The sequence below is a fragment of the Lepidochelys kempii genome, chromosome 12, assembly GCF_965140285.1.
Source record: "Lepidochelys kempii isolate rLepKem1 chromosome 12, rLepKem1.hap1, whole genome shotgun sequence".
Taxonomy (NCBI): domain Eukaryota; kingdom Metazoa; phylum Chordata; order Testudines; family Cheloniidae; genus Lepidochelys; species Lepidochelys kempii.
Window position 1 is genome coordinate 6,217,851 of NC_136391.1, and position 16,358 is coordinate 6,234,208.

Sequence of the window (16,358 nt, forward strand, 5' to 3'; positions counted from 1 at the left end):
TGGCTTCTGCTTCTAGCCACTGGATCTTGTTATGCATTTGTGTGCCAGAGAAATGCATATGATCAAGTAACACAAATAATGATTTAAGTGCTCACTGATGTGAAGATAAAGTTTCTGGCACTGCTTAGTCATTTTGCTAGTGGATTATCTTCCCTTTTTAGCAAAGGCGTTTTCCACTCTGCTGGACGATGCTCCCGGATGGGTGTTTGAGTTCAAGGTGATGGATATTGTGTAAAACTTGCTGAAACTGTACAATGCTCCTGGCTAAAAGATGTTAAAAATGAGCCAACATGTCTGACTGAAAGTTTATGCAGTGCCAAGCTGATATAAATGAAGCCCTTTCGTTTTGCTCTGGTTTCCCTGTCTCATTGCTCTCTGGAGATTGCTCACAAACATGCGAGTCTCCTTCCCCTTGGTGCTAGGCCTTGGTCAGAGTGATTGTGGTCGTGCTTCCTGGCATGTCACACACAGTGCTGAAGTCTGGCGCTGGGAACAAGTGTAGGGTTATATTTAGTAGTAATGGGATGAAATCAAACAAGAGCAATAATGCATGCTGGATAGGGGGAAAACGATATGCATCTGAGGAAGTGAGCTGTAGCTCACGAAAGCTTATGCTCTAATAAATCGGTTAGTCTCTAAGGTGCCACAAGTCCTCCTTTTCTTTTTGCGAATACAGACTAACACGGCTGCTACTCTGGATCCTAATAGTGAAATCTGTTAGACCACAGAATCTCCTTAGACACCTACTAAGGAAAGGAATGGATGCCCTATTGTTTGGGTCATTTCAAAGTTGATCTGGAAATCTAGGCACAATCCTGCATGAGTTAAATGGAGGTGGACTTATTATCTACAATAAGATTCCAGGAATCTCACTCTGTGTGTCAGTCTGGGGCCTCGAATGTCTGTCTGAGTCAATGTGAAGTGATGGAAGCAGCTACAAGCGTGGCTGAGAGCTCTTTTATTCCAGAATATATCCAGGCTGAATCATCACTGGGTTTTATGGTCTGCAAGCATCCACTTTTTGAGTTTCAACTTTACACTGATATACAGCGGCAGTAAAGCATCTGTGCCATGACAAGAGTCCTAAACCATCGTGGTATCAGAATTAACTCCTCCAATCACCACCCTTACTACAGCTAGTTTGCATCATACTTACGCTTAGAACGTCGGTTGAGTCAGTGTGAGTGATGTTCAGAACATCACCAGGTTCAAATATCACATGGCCCTGGGCGAACCAGATGGGATGTTGGAGTCGAAAGGCTCCGTGGTGGTAGGATCATGATAGCTGCTTGGGAGACAGTAACAGTTCCATGGGGGGTAAGAAATGGGTGCTTGTGCGTCCCACCGGGGGCAGCTTGGTGCACAAGCCTTGGGAACATGTACAACGTTGCTCACTACCGCACAGGGCCTGGAAACCAGAGCCCCCATTTATGGCTTTTTTTTACACACATGCCTTTACGAATTACACCTGTGGGACAGCTAGCCTTTCAGGGACTAATGATTTAATAAATCTTCTCCTGTCTCTAACTTCTGTCATTCTATCACTTGCGATATCACAGTTCTTATGACTCCTGGTTTTAGAAATATACATGTCCCACTTGACAGTTAAGCGGAGGGCACTCATGTAGTCTGTCGCTGGGCTCTCGCAGTGTAAGGCTGATGGGCTGTACCCTGGGCATGTCACGGGAGCCACTCTCAAATACAGTGACCTTTGAGGCATCCTGTGAATTCTTTAGGAAGCAATGGAATGTGGAACAAAACTAGCTAGTGTTAAGTTGCACTAACATTGTATAAAGATTATCATTATCGTCTGGTATTTCGAAAGCGTGTGAGGCCTTGTCTGTGCACAGAGCTACACCAGTGTAACTAAAGGTGTTTCCAAAACCCACTCAGTTGGGCTGTGAGGAGCTGCAGTTCCCCCTTCTGGTTGCTGGAGAGCGCTGTGGAGCACGGCTGCTTATCTTCCTCCCCTCTGGCTCCAAGCAGGGCAGGAGCAGCCAGGGGGACAGAAGTTGGGTGGGTGGGGAGGAAAGCAGGACTCCGCTGGGCTCGAGAGTCCCCAGTCCTCCCACCCAGCACCCACCATTGAGCTCAGCCACCCAGCATCCTCTGCCCTGCCCTAGCACCCACTGAGCTCTGCCTGCCAGCACCCACCTGCCTCAGGCAGCCCAGCCCCCCGTCCCTGCACTCCCCCCCACACTAAGCTCAGCCACCAGGCAGCCCAGCCCCCACTGAGTTCAGCCACCCAGCATCCCCTGCCCTGCCCTAGCACCCACTAAGTTCAGCCACCCAGCATCCAGTCTATTTTCCTTTGGAGTGGGAAGATATTGGTTGGTGAAAGCTTGTGCCACGCTTTAAATCCAAAGGCCTTCGGCCTGCCTGTGCCCAGTGGAGAGGCATGTTAGGGGCAGTACTTGACTTTGGCAGCAGTCGTGGGAAAGCCCTTCTTGAGTAGAATGATACCTGTCATCTGGAAGTTCAGGCTGCTTCCAGTCTATTCTGCTCTTCACTTCCCGGCAGATGTTGCAGTCGCTGCCTGCGTTTGGGCATGGCATCGAGATGCTTTTTACAAAGAGCTGAGGAACCCCATGCTAAGAATATGTACAGAAGTGGGGCTCCGTGTCTGAAGTGCATTCTGGAAAGCAAGTGTCTCATCTTAATTTGGTTTTAACTAAACCAGAGATTGCAAGCTAATCATTTCCAAGTGTTTTGTTTTTCTGCAGTGACTGTACCAATTATGCTGCATACTGTCCTGCAGCAGCTTCCAAGGCTGTAGCATCAGTACCGAGCTAGGAGAGTGGATTGGCCACATGCGGAAGTGATTTTTTTTCTCATTTCATTTTGTGGAGCACCACTTTGCTGTATGAGTTGCATTATTAACCAGCTGTAGAGCAGTCAGGCTTGTGGCTGAGTGTCGGCTTTGGTGGGCTTGAGTTGGGTTGTGGTAGCCCATTGTACCAGCGCTTCTCTGGTGGCCCACTGGGTTCTGCAGGATGTAAGCATAAAAACCATATTCTCAAAGGACGTGAACACCCACATTTCCAGCTGAGATCAACAGCTATGGCTGCACCTCTGAAAAATCAGACCTGACTATGTAGTCCTCCTCTGACTGCAGGTACAGCCTTCCATGGGTGCAAGGATTCTGTGCTTTCATCCTAAACCTACCAGCAGGCTGAAGCAAGAAGCCTATGAGAGAGGTGAACTGCTCCTGTTTATGTCATTGGGAAGTTAAATTGCCAACATTAGGCTTCAGAGTTAAGTATCAGCTACAGAATTTAACAGCAGACCATTTTAGCAAAAACATCTAGTGACTCGGGGACTGTAAGCCAAGCATGGGTAAAACATCGGCTTGTCTTCTCCATTCTGCCCCTAAGCATTGGTACCTCCGAGTGAACAGTGCAGGGTGTGGGCTTACATTTGTTCTCTGAAGAGTGCTCTCTTGGAAACTGATGGTTGCTGAAATTAGAGCTGATTGGAAAATAAGTGAAAAATTTAGACTGTTTGTCGAAAGAATGAACACTGAAAAAAGTTCAGCAGAAAAATCAAAAACTGGAAAAACCTCCAGTTTTCCAACACAAGTTTTCAGTTTTAGGTTTTTGGATGAAAAATTGAAACATTTTGAGGAAAGTAGATATTTTATGCTAAAAGGTTCATTTTGTCAAATCCAATTTTCCATTTTTTTAAAAAAAAGTTTCAGTGGAAAATGTTCAACCAGCGCTTGCTGTGGTTCTTAGCAGTGAGCTCAGCAGTACTTCTCTCGTCCAGGTTGTTCAGGGTGTTGCAGTCTAAGTTGAACCCCTGCTTAGTTCTCCTTCCTGTCTCCCTCCTGCAGATTCCAGGGCTAGCTCGGGACTGTGGTTTACTCTCTGGCTGAGGCAGGGTAGTGCGAGGGGTCCAAGGAGAATGGTGCTAAACTTGGCACTGGGTACACCTTGCTGCTTTCTCCGTTATTTCCATTTCTCTCTCTTCTCTGTCCATTGTTGTGTTGGTCTTTCCTCTTTTTATTATTCCTAGTCTCTATATCTTTCCCTCCCTTTCCCTTTGTGCCCCTACCATTTCTTCCCATGCTCCCCCACGCCTCGGAGTGTACCTGTGCATGGGTGGCTTTCAGTGAGGGGTAGACACTTGTGGAACTGAGAGCCAGGCTGTGGCCAAGTGTGAGTTCTGACATCTCCATTCTGACTTTTCTGAGCAATTCAGGGCCCAAGCGTATGCATGTGTGCTGCTTGGTCACAAAAAGGCCCAGCGGCTAGATCCACAAAGGGACTTAGGAGCCTTACTGCCACTTTAGGCACATTAAGTCCAACATTTAGACACCACTAAGATCCTCAAAACCAGGGTTCACCTGCCTCTTAACGCTGTAGGTGCCTAAATTCCCTAAGCACCTGCGTTTCTACCAGTAAAGTCTCCATGGCATCTCATTTCTGCTGGTGGGCATGTGCAAACCCACCTAATTCCTGATGCCAATGAGCTGCGGGGTGCCTCGTTCACACCTAAGTCTCGATGGGATTCACACTAGGCATTCCCCTATCTATCTCACCTGAGGGACCAATCCAGGAGGTGTGCTCAGATCATGCCCAACCTGCGCACTAGACAGTAGTGCCCACCTAGGGGATAGGTGTTGCAATGCTGAGCCTAGTAATGTGTGTTTACCCCTAACCCCTGCACAAAGGGGGCATGGAGCAGCTGGCATTGCTGTTCGCTCCCCTCCTCTTCACACCCCTATGGCGTTTGGGGGGCAGGGAGAGAGTGAGGAACAACTCTCCTTCTTCCTTAACCCCAAACCTGGCCGGTACCTGTGGTGTTTGCTGGAGCAGCACGAGGGAGGAACTGCACTGCTCACTGGCTTAAACTTGTATTTTAGACACACAATATTGACCTCTTTCAGCCCTTCACCGAGGCTGTTTCTTCAGACATCTCTGAAAGCTAAATGAATAGGTAGGCCAAACCAGCAGAATTCCCGCATTCCCGGGGTGGAGTTGCCTTAATGAGCATAGTGAATTGGCTGCCCCAGAGAGATTCAGTTAACCCTTTAGACACTTCAGCTGATTGCAGCTGTCATGTATTTACTTCAGAAAGTGCAGCTCTGAGGCAGCATCTGGTTTTCAGTTAAGTTCCAGTTTGTAGTCTGTCTCCCAGTCTGGCTTGACTGACCCACAAGGAGATGAGGAGGACTTGCCCAAGGTCCCATAGTGAGTCTGGGACCCAGCAGGATCGGGACATGCCATCCTGCAGGTGTAGCACCTACCATTACCTGCTCCCCCAGCCCTTGGCTTCCAAATGGACTCCTAGAATGGCTTTAGTTCTACCCACTGTACAGTGCCTCATACACAGGGCAAAGCTTATCTCGAGAGCTGCTCTAGATCCATCACCCTCAAAGGGCCAGTGGCTGAGTGGAACTGCAGAGAATGCTAGAAGGTGCTGTTGCAGCAATCAGTGTGTTAATGAGTTAATCCCTGTTTGTGCCCTTAATGATCATTAAGATTTCCTACTCAAAACTGAGACTCAGGAAATGTCTGTGTTAAAGGCTGGATTTGTAAACAAGCTAGGTGCATGGTTACTACAGTTGCACACTCAAATCAGGTACCTATGTGTGCATGTGCCCAGAAACAGCCATTTGTGCATGTAACTGCCAGTTAGGTGCATAATTGTGGGTACTCTTTGTGTCCATAGATTGCTTAAAATCAAGCCCCCAAAAGCAGATTGAGGACTGGGAAGATTAACTACATCTTTGTAACGCATCTTACAGGCCTGTAAACCTAACTTCAGTATCAGGCAAATTGCTGGAAACTATTGTAAAGAACAGAATTATCAGGTATAGAAATAAATATGATATGTTGGGGAAGAGTGGCTTTACAAACATGGCTTTGTAAAGGGAAATTATGCCTCGCCAGTGTATTAGAATTCTTTGAGGGTGTCAACAAGCCTACGGACAAGGCTGATCCAGTGGGTATAGTGTACTTGGACTTTCAGAAAGCCTTTGACAAGGTCCTTCACCAAAGATTCTTGAACAAATTAAGAAGTCATGGGATAAGAGCGAAGGTCCATTCATGGATCAGTAACTGGTTAAAATATAGGAAACAGCATAGGAATAAATGGTCAGTTTTCACAATGGAGAGAGGTAAATGGCAGGGTCTCCCAAGGATCTGTTTGAGGACCTGTTGTGTTCAATGTATTCATAAAGGAACTGGAAAAGGGGGTAAACAATGAGGTGAGTAATTTTGTATTGTCTTCAAATTTTGCCAAGATAGTTAAGTCCAAAGTTGACTATGAAGAGTTACAAATGGATCTTATGGAACTGGGTGACAAAATAGCAAATGAAATTCAGTGGTGATAAATGCAAAGTAATGCACATTGTAAAACATAATCCCAACTATACATATAAAATGATGGGGTCCAAACTAGCTGTTACCAGTAAAGAAAGAGATCTTGGAGTCATCATGGATAGTTCTCTGACAACATCTGCTCAATGCGCAGAGGCAGTCAAAACAGCTAACAGAATGCTAGGAACCATTAGGAAAGGGATAGATAATAAGACAGAAAATATCATAATGCCACTATATAAATCCAAGGTACACCCACACCTTGAATACTGTGTGTAGTTCTTGTTACTCCATCTCAAAAAAGATATATTAGAACTGGAAAAGGTGCAAAGAAGGGCAACAAAAATTATTAGGGGTATGGAAAAGCTTCCCTAAGGTGGGATATGATAGAGGTCTATAAAATCATGATTGGTGTGGGCAGAGTGAATAGGGAAGTGTTATTTATCCTAGAACACATGAACCAGGGTCACCCAATGAAATTAGCAGGCAGCAGGTTTAAAAAAAACAAATGGAAGTACTTATTCACACAACGCATAATCAACCTGTGGAACTCGTTGCCAGAGGATGTTGTGAAGGCCAAAACTATAACTGGGTTCAAAAAAGAATTAGATAAGTTCATGGAGGATAGGTCCAGCAATGGCTACTAGGCAAGATGATCAGGGATGGAACCCCATGCTCTGGGTGTCTCTAAACTTCTGACTGCTAGAAGCTGGGACTGAACAACGGAGGATTGATCACTCAAAATTGCCCTGCTCTGTTCATTTCCTCTGAAGCTGCTGTCTGAACACAGAATACTGGGTTAGATGGACCATTAGTCTGACCCAGTATGGCTGTTCTTATGGTCTTATGTTTACCTAAGGATGTTGCTGCTGCAGCCACAGGGCTCTTTGTCCAGGATATCAGTGCTCTCTGTGCCCCGTGAGAGACAACTGGTCTGTATACACTCCCGTGTTTTGGTGTTTAACGTTTATCTCTGTACTGTTCCTACATAAGGAACAGAATGGATCCCTTCTCCCTCACAAACGCAACTCCTGCGGGCTTTTGGGGATAGATGTAACTGAAGAGAGGTGGGGACTTAGGTATTATCTATATTCTGTGTTTGTACTGTTGTATTAAACAACACTGACAACATGCAATGGCTATTTTCTGTGTGCTTATTTCACTAAAGGTGGGATAATATGCACATTGGAATTTTGTAACATTATCAAGAGGTTTTGACTCAATGCCCATGTTAATAATTGTCTCGTGAAGACTTCCATAGGGCTGCAGGAATGGTATGAGTGTGAGAATAATGGAAGTGCCATCACTGAGCACTGCAGATTTGTGTATTTAGAAAGAAGGGAGATCCCACTCACATACGCCAGAATGGGATCTACAGGGAGTATCTCGGACGGTAGAGACCCTCCCACTGCTGAGGCTACTGTGGGAGCTCTCTGGCCACCAAGCTCCCCTGGGAGTCGAGCATCTGCTCATTACTTTGAGGGAATTATCTGAAAAAATCAGAATGACATACCATTTGGCTCTCCGAGTGCTACCCAATAGCACATACAAAACAACTTCTCCCGCTGATGCATCTGACGCACGGTGCACCATCATGAAAATCACCACTCACTCCACGTGGCTACACCTGTCCTGCTGCACGTCTAATTTTCAAACATGGGGAGAGGGTGGGGTTAATGAAGGCTTTCGGTAGCCCTCAGAGGCATGGAACACCGGCCTTTACACACCTATGTGCTGAGTGGTGCTTCCAGATGTGGAGTGTTTGAAAAGGTGTTTGAAACTTGGGCCTGCAGATCCACACGCCCCACTTCACTGATTTGCGATAATAACACGTTAATTGCAGCCCCACCCGACTCAGCAGGGAGAAGGATTTGCTGTGTTAGCTTTATGCTGCGATGATCTCAGCACCGGGCGCAGCTCTCTGTTATGTGAGCGCTTCGCTCACGCACTGAGGGAGCTTATTTTAAAGACTATTTTACATGAAAATTCACATAATAAGGAAGCTAACACGGACTTAAGCTCATTCTTCCTCTTCCTCCCTTGCTTGAAAGGCCCTACATCCTGCAGGTGCTGCACCCCAGGAGTCTTGAGGGTCCTTAGCATGCTATCCCCTCTGTTCTATGTGAGGCGAGGTTGGGACATGCAGCATCTTGGTGCCATTAATGTTCTCTCTTTTGACAGGACTCCGAATCACTGGACAGGTGCATACAGAGTACCTTATCAGTGCTCTACCCTCCGTTTGAGGCCACAGCAGCCACAGTTCTGTGCCAGGTTTTTGACGTGGTGGAGAAGACATACCGCGGGGATGGATTGCGCTACCTCATAGATTTCCTGATTCCAGCAAAGCACATCTTGCAGTGCATTCAGCAGGATGCCTGTGTAAGTATCACTGTCTCCCAGAGGCTTGTCAGGAGACTTTTCTTGTAGCATTAGTCCATAAAAGTGCCGGCAAAAAGTATCATTAATGTATTTATTTATAGTTTATAGTAGGTGGACAGGCAGATAGACAAGAAGTGGTTGAGGATTAGTTATTGAAACCTGCATTCCAGAAATCAGAAGCGGGCTGGTGCCTTTGTGTAGAGCGTAAACAGAGACCCCGACTGAAGGGAGTTTTAGCTGAGTCTCCTTCTGAACTTTTACTGAGGTACACCTGACTGGAATATGGTAGTTCCTATGCCCTAGCGTCTCCTCAGTGATACGTAGTAGGAGGCCAGATTCTGCTGCTGGCAGGAGAACACTCTGGATGAAACACTGCCAGTCGGTGTTTTGCCCAGAACTCCCACTCCTTGTTGCTGGTTGCTGGAATGTTCCCAGACTCAGTAGCCTCGAGGAGTCACATTACATTGCTGCTACTATGATGCTGAGATTAGCATTTTCCAGCATTGCCAGTGCTCAGCATTACACAATCATGAGTCAGGCTCGCCAAAGTCATTAGATTGGCTTAAAAATTGTGTGATTTAAAAAAAAAAATACACAGGGTTTTGTTGTTTGTTTGTTTGTTTTTTTTGGTCTTCTGGATTCTGAGCCTTTAGGGTGCACCTGGGTCACATTTTCATGGTTTTCACCTCAGCCAGGAGGGCTCGAAACTTCTTATTGAAAGCTGAGATTCTTGATCACTTGCCTCCAGGAGTTGGGGATTTAAGAAAAACAACAAATATCATGAGAACTGTGGCTTTTATGTGTTTTATGGGTTGCAAATGTTGGCAACACTGTAAAATGTTTGGCCTGCTTGTGAGTGGCCTCCAGCTGGTGTGTGTGCAACCTTGCACATGTACTTTGCACTACCGCACTTGTGTGTGATCTATTTGTCAGTGCATGAAAATTGTGATTTACATATGAAAATGCACCCGGGCTGCAGTCTGTCACCTGGATGTGCAGGTGTTCATGCTTGAATGTATATATGCAGGTGTGCACATCTGACATTGTACACACAGAGGTGCAGGCCAGGTTGCAGTCTGTAACAGAGTGTACAGGCTCTTTGAGATTTATGGGGAGCCCTCCCCGTTCAGTAATACCCTGTTCTAGATTTGCCCATAAAGATCCTGTGAAACAGGAGATGTGGTCCCTGGGGGGTAGGCAGGGGTTGTGGGGAAGCACTTTGGGTTTATAAAGAAGCTCCTTCTTCAGACCTTTAGGGCCCAAGGCTGGGGCAGGTGGGCCGCAGTTCCCCTCCCAGTCAGAGGGGATCAGCTGATTCTTGGTGATGCCAGCCAGTCATTCTTTGAGAACAAGGCCTGCTGGGATATGTAGTCCATCTGGTCATCATATTCAGACCCTAGGGTCTGGCAGAGCATGCTGGGAAATAAGGGGTGGTTGTGAGGGTTTCCCAGGGCGAGCGTGGGGCCTTGTGGCAGCCCCCTGGGACTTGCTGCTGTGCAGTGCCTGTGGGGCAGCCCCCCTGAACAAATGCCTGGCATTGCCACCTTGGCAAGTCCACGGCGAAGGAAGGGTCTTCGGCCCCTGCTGCAGGCAGCTTCTTCCCTCCAACTGGCTGCCTTCCCACCTCCCGCCTCCTGGGGGAGAACAGCCCCTCCGGGCTGCTGGCGCTCCCGGCCCTCAGTGGCCAAGGAGAGGTGGGTAGGCAAGCGGGAGGGCTGAGAGGAGACGGGGAGAAGCAGAGCAAGTCGCACAGCTCCGGGGCCGGCTCTTTGCCCTCCTCCCCCGGCCCTCCCACGGAGCGTGGGTCGGTGCTTTCCTCTTCCTCCCGCCTCCTCTCTGTGCTGCACCCTGGGAAGCGGCAGAAGAGGAGCCCTGCTGGAGCTCCCTGTCATCCGGCCCGGGCGTGGTGAGTGCCGGAGGCGCCGCCTGCACCAGGCAGAATCTCCACAGCTGCAGGAGGAGCAGGGGTGGCGCTGTCAGCCAGGGGCCCATTGCCTGGCTGGGGCTGGGGGTGCATAACGAATGGGGGTCGGTGTGCAGGGGACACAGGCACATCATGCTGTATACAAGAGTTGGCCTGTATAAGTAGGGGCACAGCGAGCAGATCGAGGGACGTGATCGTCCCCCTCTATTCGACATTGGTGAGGCCTCATCTGGAGTACTGTGTCCAGTTTTGGGCCCCACACTACAAGAAGGATGTGGATAAATTGGAGAGAGTCCAGCGAAGGGCAACAAAAATGATTAGGGGTCTGGAACACATGACTTATGAGGAGAGGCTGAGGGAGCTGGGATTGTTTAGTATGCAGAAGAGAAGAATGAGGGGGGATTTGATAGCTGCTTTCAACTACCTGAGAGGTAGTTCCAGAGAGGATGGTTCTAGACTATTCTCAGTGGTGGAAGAGGACAGGACAAGGAGTAATGGTCTCAAGTTGCAGTGGGGGAGGTTTAGGTTGGATATTAGGAAAAACTTTTTCACTAGGAGGGTGGTGAAACACTGGAATGTGTTGCCTAAGGAGGTGGTGGAATCTCCTTCCTTAGAAGTTTTTAAGGTAAGGCTTGACAAAGCCCTGGCTGGGATGATTTAATTGGGGATGGGTCCTGCTTTTGAGCAGGGGGTTGGACTAGATGACTTCCTGAGGTCCCTTCCAACCCTGATATTCTATGATTCTATGGCCAAAGCAGTTATCACACACGTGGCGGGGGGGATTCAAATATCAGGAGACAGACCAAAAATCCATGATTAATTCCCAGCTCAGAACCACTCCTGGCAACTGGAGGGTATTTTCCCAGAGCCTGTGGGTAGGTGGCTGACTACTGCTCCTCCCGCTAGAAGCCCTGCTGTGCTCCCTCCATCAACTTTCCTTGTACCTGCACCTCCTTCAGCCAGCCAGGTGCAGTGGCCTCCTACCATGGGCCAAGATCTTTTGGCCTCCATCTCCCAAGTGTAGACCCTCAAATAGTGGCAGATAAGCAGTGTCCTTTACCTGGTGCAATATTCCAGCTGGGTTTAACCCCGGTTCCTGAAATGATGCCCCTTTGCCCATACTTGTCAGAATTGAGTCATTCTCCTAGTGTAACTGCGTTAGAGACACTCCAAAAGCTCTGTTTAAAAAAACAGAGAACTTACATTCTACAGAAGAAAACAGAAACCTTAAGCCGGACCCATATTGACCACTTCAGCATTGCTTTGCTAGCACAGGCTTGAATGTTCTTCATTCAGATCCCTCTGTAAAACACATCTCACTCATGAATCCTTTCGGTGATAGCCCACAAAGAATATAGAGAAGAGAAGCCTATAGCAAAGGGAAAAAGGCAGCTTGTAGTCTCAACCTGCACGCTGGTATCCTGTGTACTGAGGTCTACGTCTAGTGCAGATTGTGAGCACGTGAAGGCAGGCAAACATCACCAATGCTTGCACAGCCTATGTCTCATTCTAGGCAGGCGTCTGGCCACTTGCACTAGTGAGTAAAAGACTCTGCCTGCAGCCTTTGAAAACTGTTCATGTTAGTGCAGTAAATCATCTGCAAATTTGCAACAAGTAAGCAGTTGTCTGGGTGCATTGGCTTAGGTACATACATTGTCTTGGTTGCTAGTGAAGTTCAGAATGTTTGGAATTCCTTTCTCATTCAGTTCCCTCTACCCCAGTAAGTCACAGCTCAGAGAGAGGTGGGGTCTTCTGGCTTGAGCATTGCTCTAGGACAGTGGTTCCCAAACTAGGGGTGCTACTTGTTCAGGGAAAGCCCCTGGTGGGCCGGGCTGGTTTGTTTACCTGCCGTATCCGCAGGTTCAGCCGATCGCAGCTCCCACGTCCCTCGGCCCGCGCCACTTCCTGCAGTTCCCATTGGCCAAGAACGGCAAATTGTGGCCAGTGGGAGCTGCGATCGGCCGAACCTGTGGACGCAGCAGGTAAATAAACCGGCCCGGCCCACCAGAGGCTTTCCCTGAACAAGCAGCACCCCTAGTTTGGGAACCACTGCTCTAGGATGTGGGAATCCTTCTGTGTTCTAAATCCAGCTTCTCTGTGCCCTTCGCCAGGTCACTTCACATCTCTGTGCCTCATGTCCCCCATCTTTAAAACAGGGATAATAATGAGGCACGAGGCCACCTTGCAATGTGTTGATTCATTTTGCTTAACAATCTGTTCTGCCTTGTATGTAGTTGTGACACTCTGACCTTTCCCAGACCTGAAGAAGAGCTCTGTGTAGCTCTGTGTAGCTTGAAAGCTGGACTAAAAGATATGACCTCCCCCACCTTGTCTCTCATATCCTAGGATCAAAACACAGTACAGCAACACTGCAAACTGTAATAGGGAGCCAGTCATTTTTTTCTGTCACAAAGACTGTGGTGACCTCTTTCTATCACTGGTGCTGAAATGCTTTTCTCCTCCCTACAGGTTCAGTACTGTGGATTGCTGTTCCACCATGAAGGCTGGCCTCTCTGTGTCCATGAGAAGATTATAGTCCAGCTGGCCTCCATAGACTGGCGAGCCTTAAAGCCCGGTGACTTCTACCTGCAGGTGGTGCCCTACCTAAAGAAGTCGCCACGAATAGTACTGAAATGTTTGGCAAATGACAAACATAATGTAGAGGAAGTTGTGGTCCCAGAGGTCTCCTACACCTCTGTTTTTTCTGTGGAATGGTTGGAGTCCATCAATGGAGAGCGGATGGGTACAGCGCTGGAAAATTGTTTACTAGCCTCTGATGATAAAATATTCCGGGTTCCTTGGGATAAAGTTGTCAATCCTGAATTTATTGATAAACCAAAAATAATTGAAAATAATATCACAGCTCTCAAAATGGCTGAAGAATCTTCAAATTTGTGCTTCCCAATGGAGCATCCCAAATGCGACTCACCTGCTCCTGGGCCTCAAGCTTCGCAGGAGCAAGAAGTGATGCAGGACAATTTGGTCATTAGCAGGACGACTCAGGAATCAGCTGACACCGTTGTCAATGGTGTGTGTCCTGTGCCCCTGGAGGATTCTGAAAGTGACCCTGAAGGAGAGTACGTAGAGCTGACGGAAGTTTCACTGCCGAGATTTGGGCCACAAGTAGGCTCCTTAACCCAATCGATAGCCTTAAATTCTAGAACTCAACCCAGACCCAGAGTGAATGTCTCGAAAGACAAACACAGGCTTACTGTCCTTCGGGACAGTAGCACATGCTCAAAAAACTTGGTTTGTTCAGCACTTATACAAAAGCAGCACAGTCAGAAGGACACATCAAGGACCCCTTATTCAGGGGCTCATGAAAATGTAATTCATTTGGAAAACAACAAAATGATGCGACATGGTGAATTGTTACCAAAAAGTCAGCTGGAATCAAATGATCCTGGCAGTGTAGGGAATTCAGACTGTAACTTTCACACAGCTGCATCTCCAGCCAGCAGTGCGGAGAGTTCATCCTCCGTGGGGCAAGGGGCACACAGTGAGCACACGATAGACTGGAGATATGCAATGTGCAGTTACAATGATGTTTGTGCTGGAGACAGTGCTGAATGCAAGGAACAATTAATAGAGACTCCTGGAAAAACAGAAGCTGAAAGCGATGTCCGTGGGGCAGAAACTGGCAAAGAAACCACAGAGCTGAGCCCAGAAGCCCTTCCATTTAATGCTGCTGCTAGGGACGGAATGCAAAATCAATTGAGAGCCCATGAGGACAGTGACAGCGCCAGGGTGTATTTTTCTCCTGTTTCGGTCATAGGACATTCCACACCACACTGCAGACTTGAGGAAGACTCTGGCATTCAGATTACATCTGAATCCTCACGTCTGACAGAACAATGCTTCCGTTCATCAGTGGATGTGCCAGATAGAATTGTAGAACACAATCATTGCAGTAATCCGCTAGTAGAACTTAGTCCTCTGTTAAGTCAGCCTGCAAAGTTGAAGCGAGGACAAGCAGACCAGTTAGGAGAGTTAGGCAGTGGAGTTAGTGTTGAGGAAGTCTGCAAAGAGACTGATGAACAAACATTCACTGGGAACGAGAAGCAGAATAGCCATCCATACTCCTCTGCTGTTGACAGGGGGATGGATGGATACTTGTCACAGGACAAAGGACAGGAGGTCATGGGCTGTACACAACAGAAAGGAGAAGAAACTAAACTACTCCAAACCTCTGGGCTAATAGAGATCAGACAGACAGCAAAACAGTTAGACAACAATGGCACAATGGTAGATGTACATATAGAGAGCTCCTACCAAATTGGAACCAAAAGGGATAGAGAGAAATGTGAGGAGAAACAAAGCTGTGTGGAAATCCAGTGTCACAAAAGTGTAGTGAACTCTGTGCCATTGCAAACCCCAAGGGAAGGGGTTGGCCTGGAATTTGTGGCGGGACAGGATTTGCAAGGGGGTCCGGAGAACAAACAAGGTGCTCCTGAACAAGAGGGGTCATGCAGAAGGACCAACCCAAAGGCTGGGAATGAGTCAGCAGCCTTGGAAACTCTAGACATGCTGAAACCCAAAGCAAAGAAACTGGCAGCCGCACTGCCATCTTCTCCACCTACTGATGGGGATAATGCTAAGAGGCCAATGCAGTTGGCTGAATGGAACAGCAATACAAAACCCACCCCTTCCAAGCAGGAAGCAGCTTCTCAGGATTCACCTTCTAAAGGTAAGCATCTATCCTCTGTATTTGAGACACACACGCATACAGAGAGAAGGGCCCAGACAGCCTACCCCTGACAGTCAGCTGCCTCCTGGAGAAAAGAATTTGGCAAATGTTAAACACTATTTAAACACTAATTATATTTGTGCATTTAGATGAGCCTATGGCTGAGAGAGGATTCTGGAAGTATTTACCTTTTCACTATGAATGTATACTGGCAGGAGAGGCATTATTCTCACCCAGAATCACTATGGCCTGGGGTTGTCATCCTACATTCAAGTGGACATAGTGTGGGTATTTTGTCCAACACAACATTGCCAACCTTTAAAGCCTTTCCGTTGACCAGGTAATCCCCACATCCCATGGTAATGTGCACTTAATAAATATGCACAATCGAAATATGTAATCATCATAGAAGATTAGGGTTGGAAGAGTCCTCAGGAGGTCATCTAGTCCAACCCCCCGCTCAAAGCAGGACCAACCCCACTAAATCATCCCATCATAATAGAATGTATATTGTTCTGACCCTTTCATAATTGAAGGCCAAATCTGGGAGGTTACCTGGGGCAGAAGGCTACAGCAGAAAAAGACCACAGGAAAACAGATAGGCTTTTTAATGTGACCTGAACACCAGATTTGGATTCTGGTTAAGCAGTGTAGAAAGAAAATCCTAGTATTGAGGACCCCCACTGAAAACGCCCTCTCTCCAACTCACTTATGATTAAACTAGCAGGCTATTAGCCTGAGTGGCCTGGCTCATCGCAACGTTTCAGGTGGGGAAACGAAGGCACAGTGAGGTTAAGTGGCTTGACCCAAGTCACACAGTGTTTCAGTGGCTGAGCTGGGATCAGATCCCAGATCACCTGACTCCCCGGCTTGTGCATTAATGAAATCACCCATCCTTCCCACAGAGGAAGTTGGACATGCAGTTAAAATTTCAGGCTCCTGCACAAGGTTATTCGCGTGTAGCGTCTATTCAGACAGAGTGTAATACTAGAGTCATAGTGTCTTGAGAGTTAGCAGAGCTACAAACCTAGCCGTGCAGTTCAGA

At 47.5% G+C, this 16,358-nt stretch overlaps 1 protein-coding gene across 4 annotated transcripts in view; it reads left to right on the forward strand.

Moving 5' to 3' along the window:
* Window positions 1-16,358, forward strand: part of PLEKHG4 (pleckstrin homology and RhoGEF domain containing G4) — a 172,707-nt gene that overhangs the window by 14,223 nt on the left and 142,126 nt on the right. For all 4 annotated transcript variants that reach the window (XM_073307290.2, XM_073307293.2, XM_073307294.2 and 1 more), the window contains exons 2-3: window positions 8,505-8,702; window positions 13,096-15,313. In XM_073307290.2, the coding sequence (XP_073163391.1) occupies window positions 8,505-8,702; window positions 13,096-15,313 (2,416 nt within the window). The remainder of the gene's footprint in view (window positions 1-8,504; window positions 8,703-13,095; window positions 15,314-16,358) is intronic.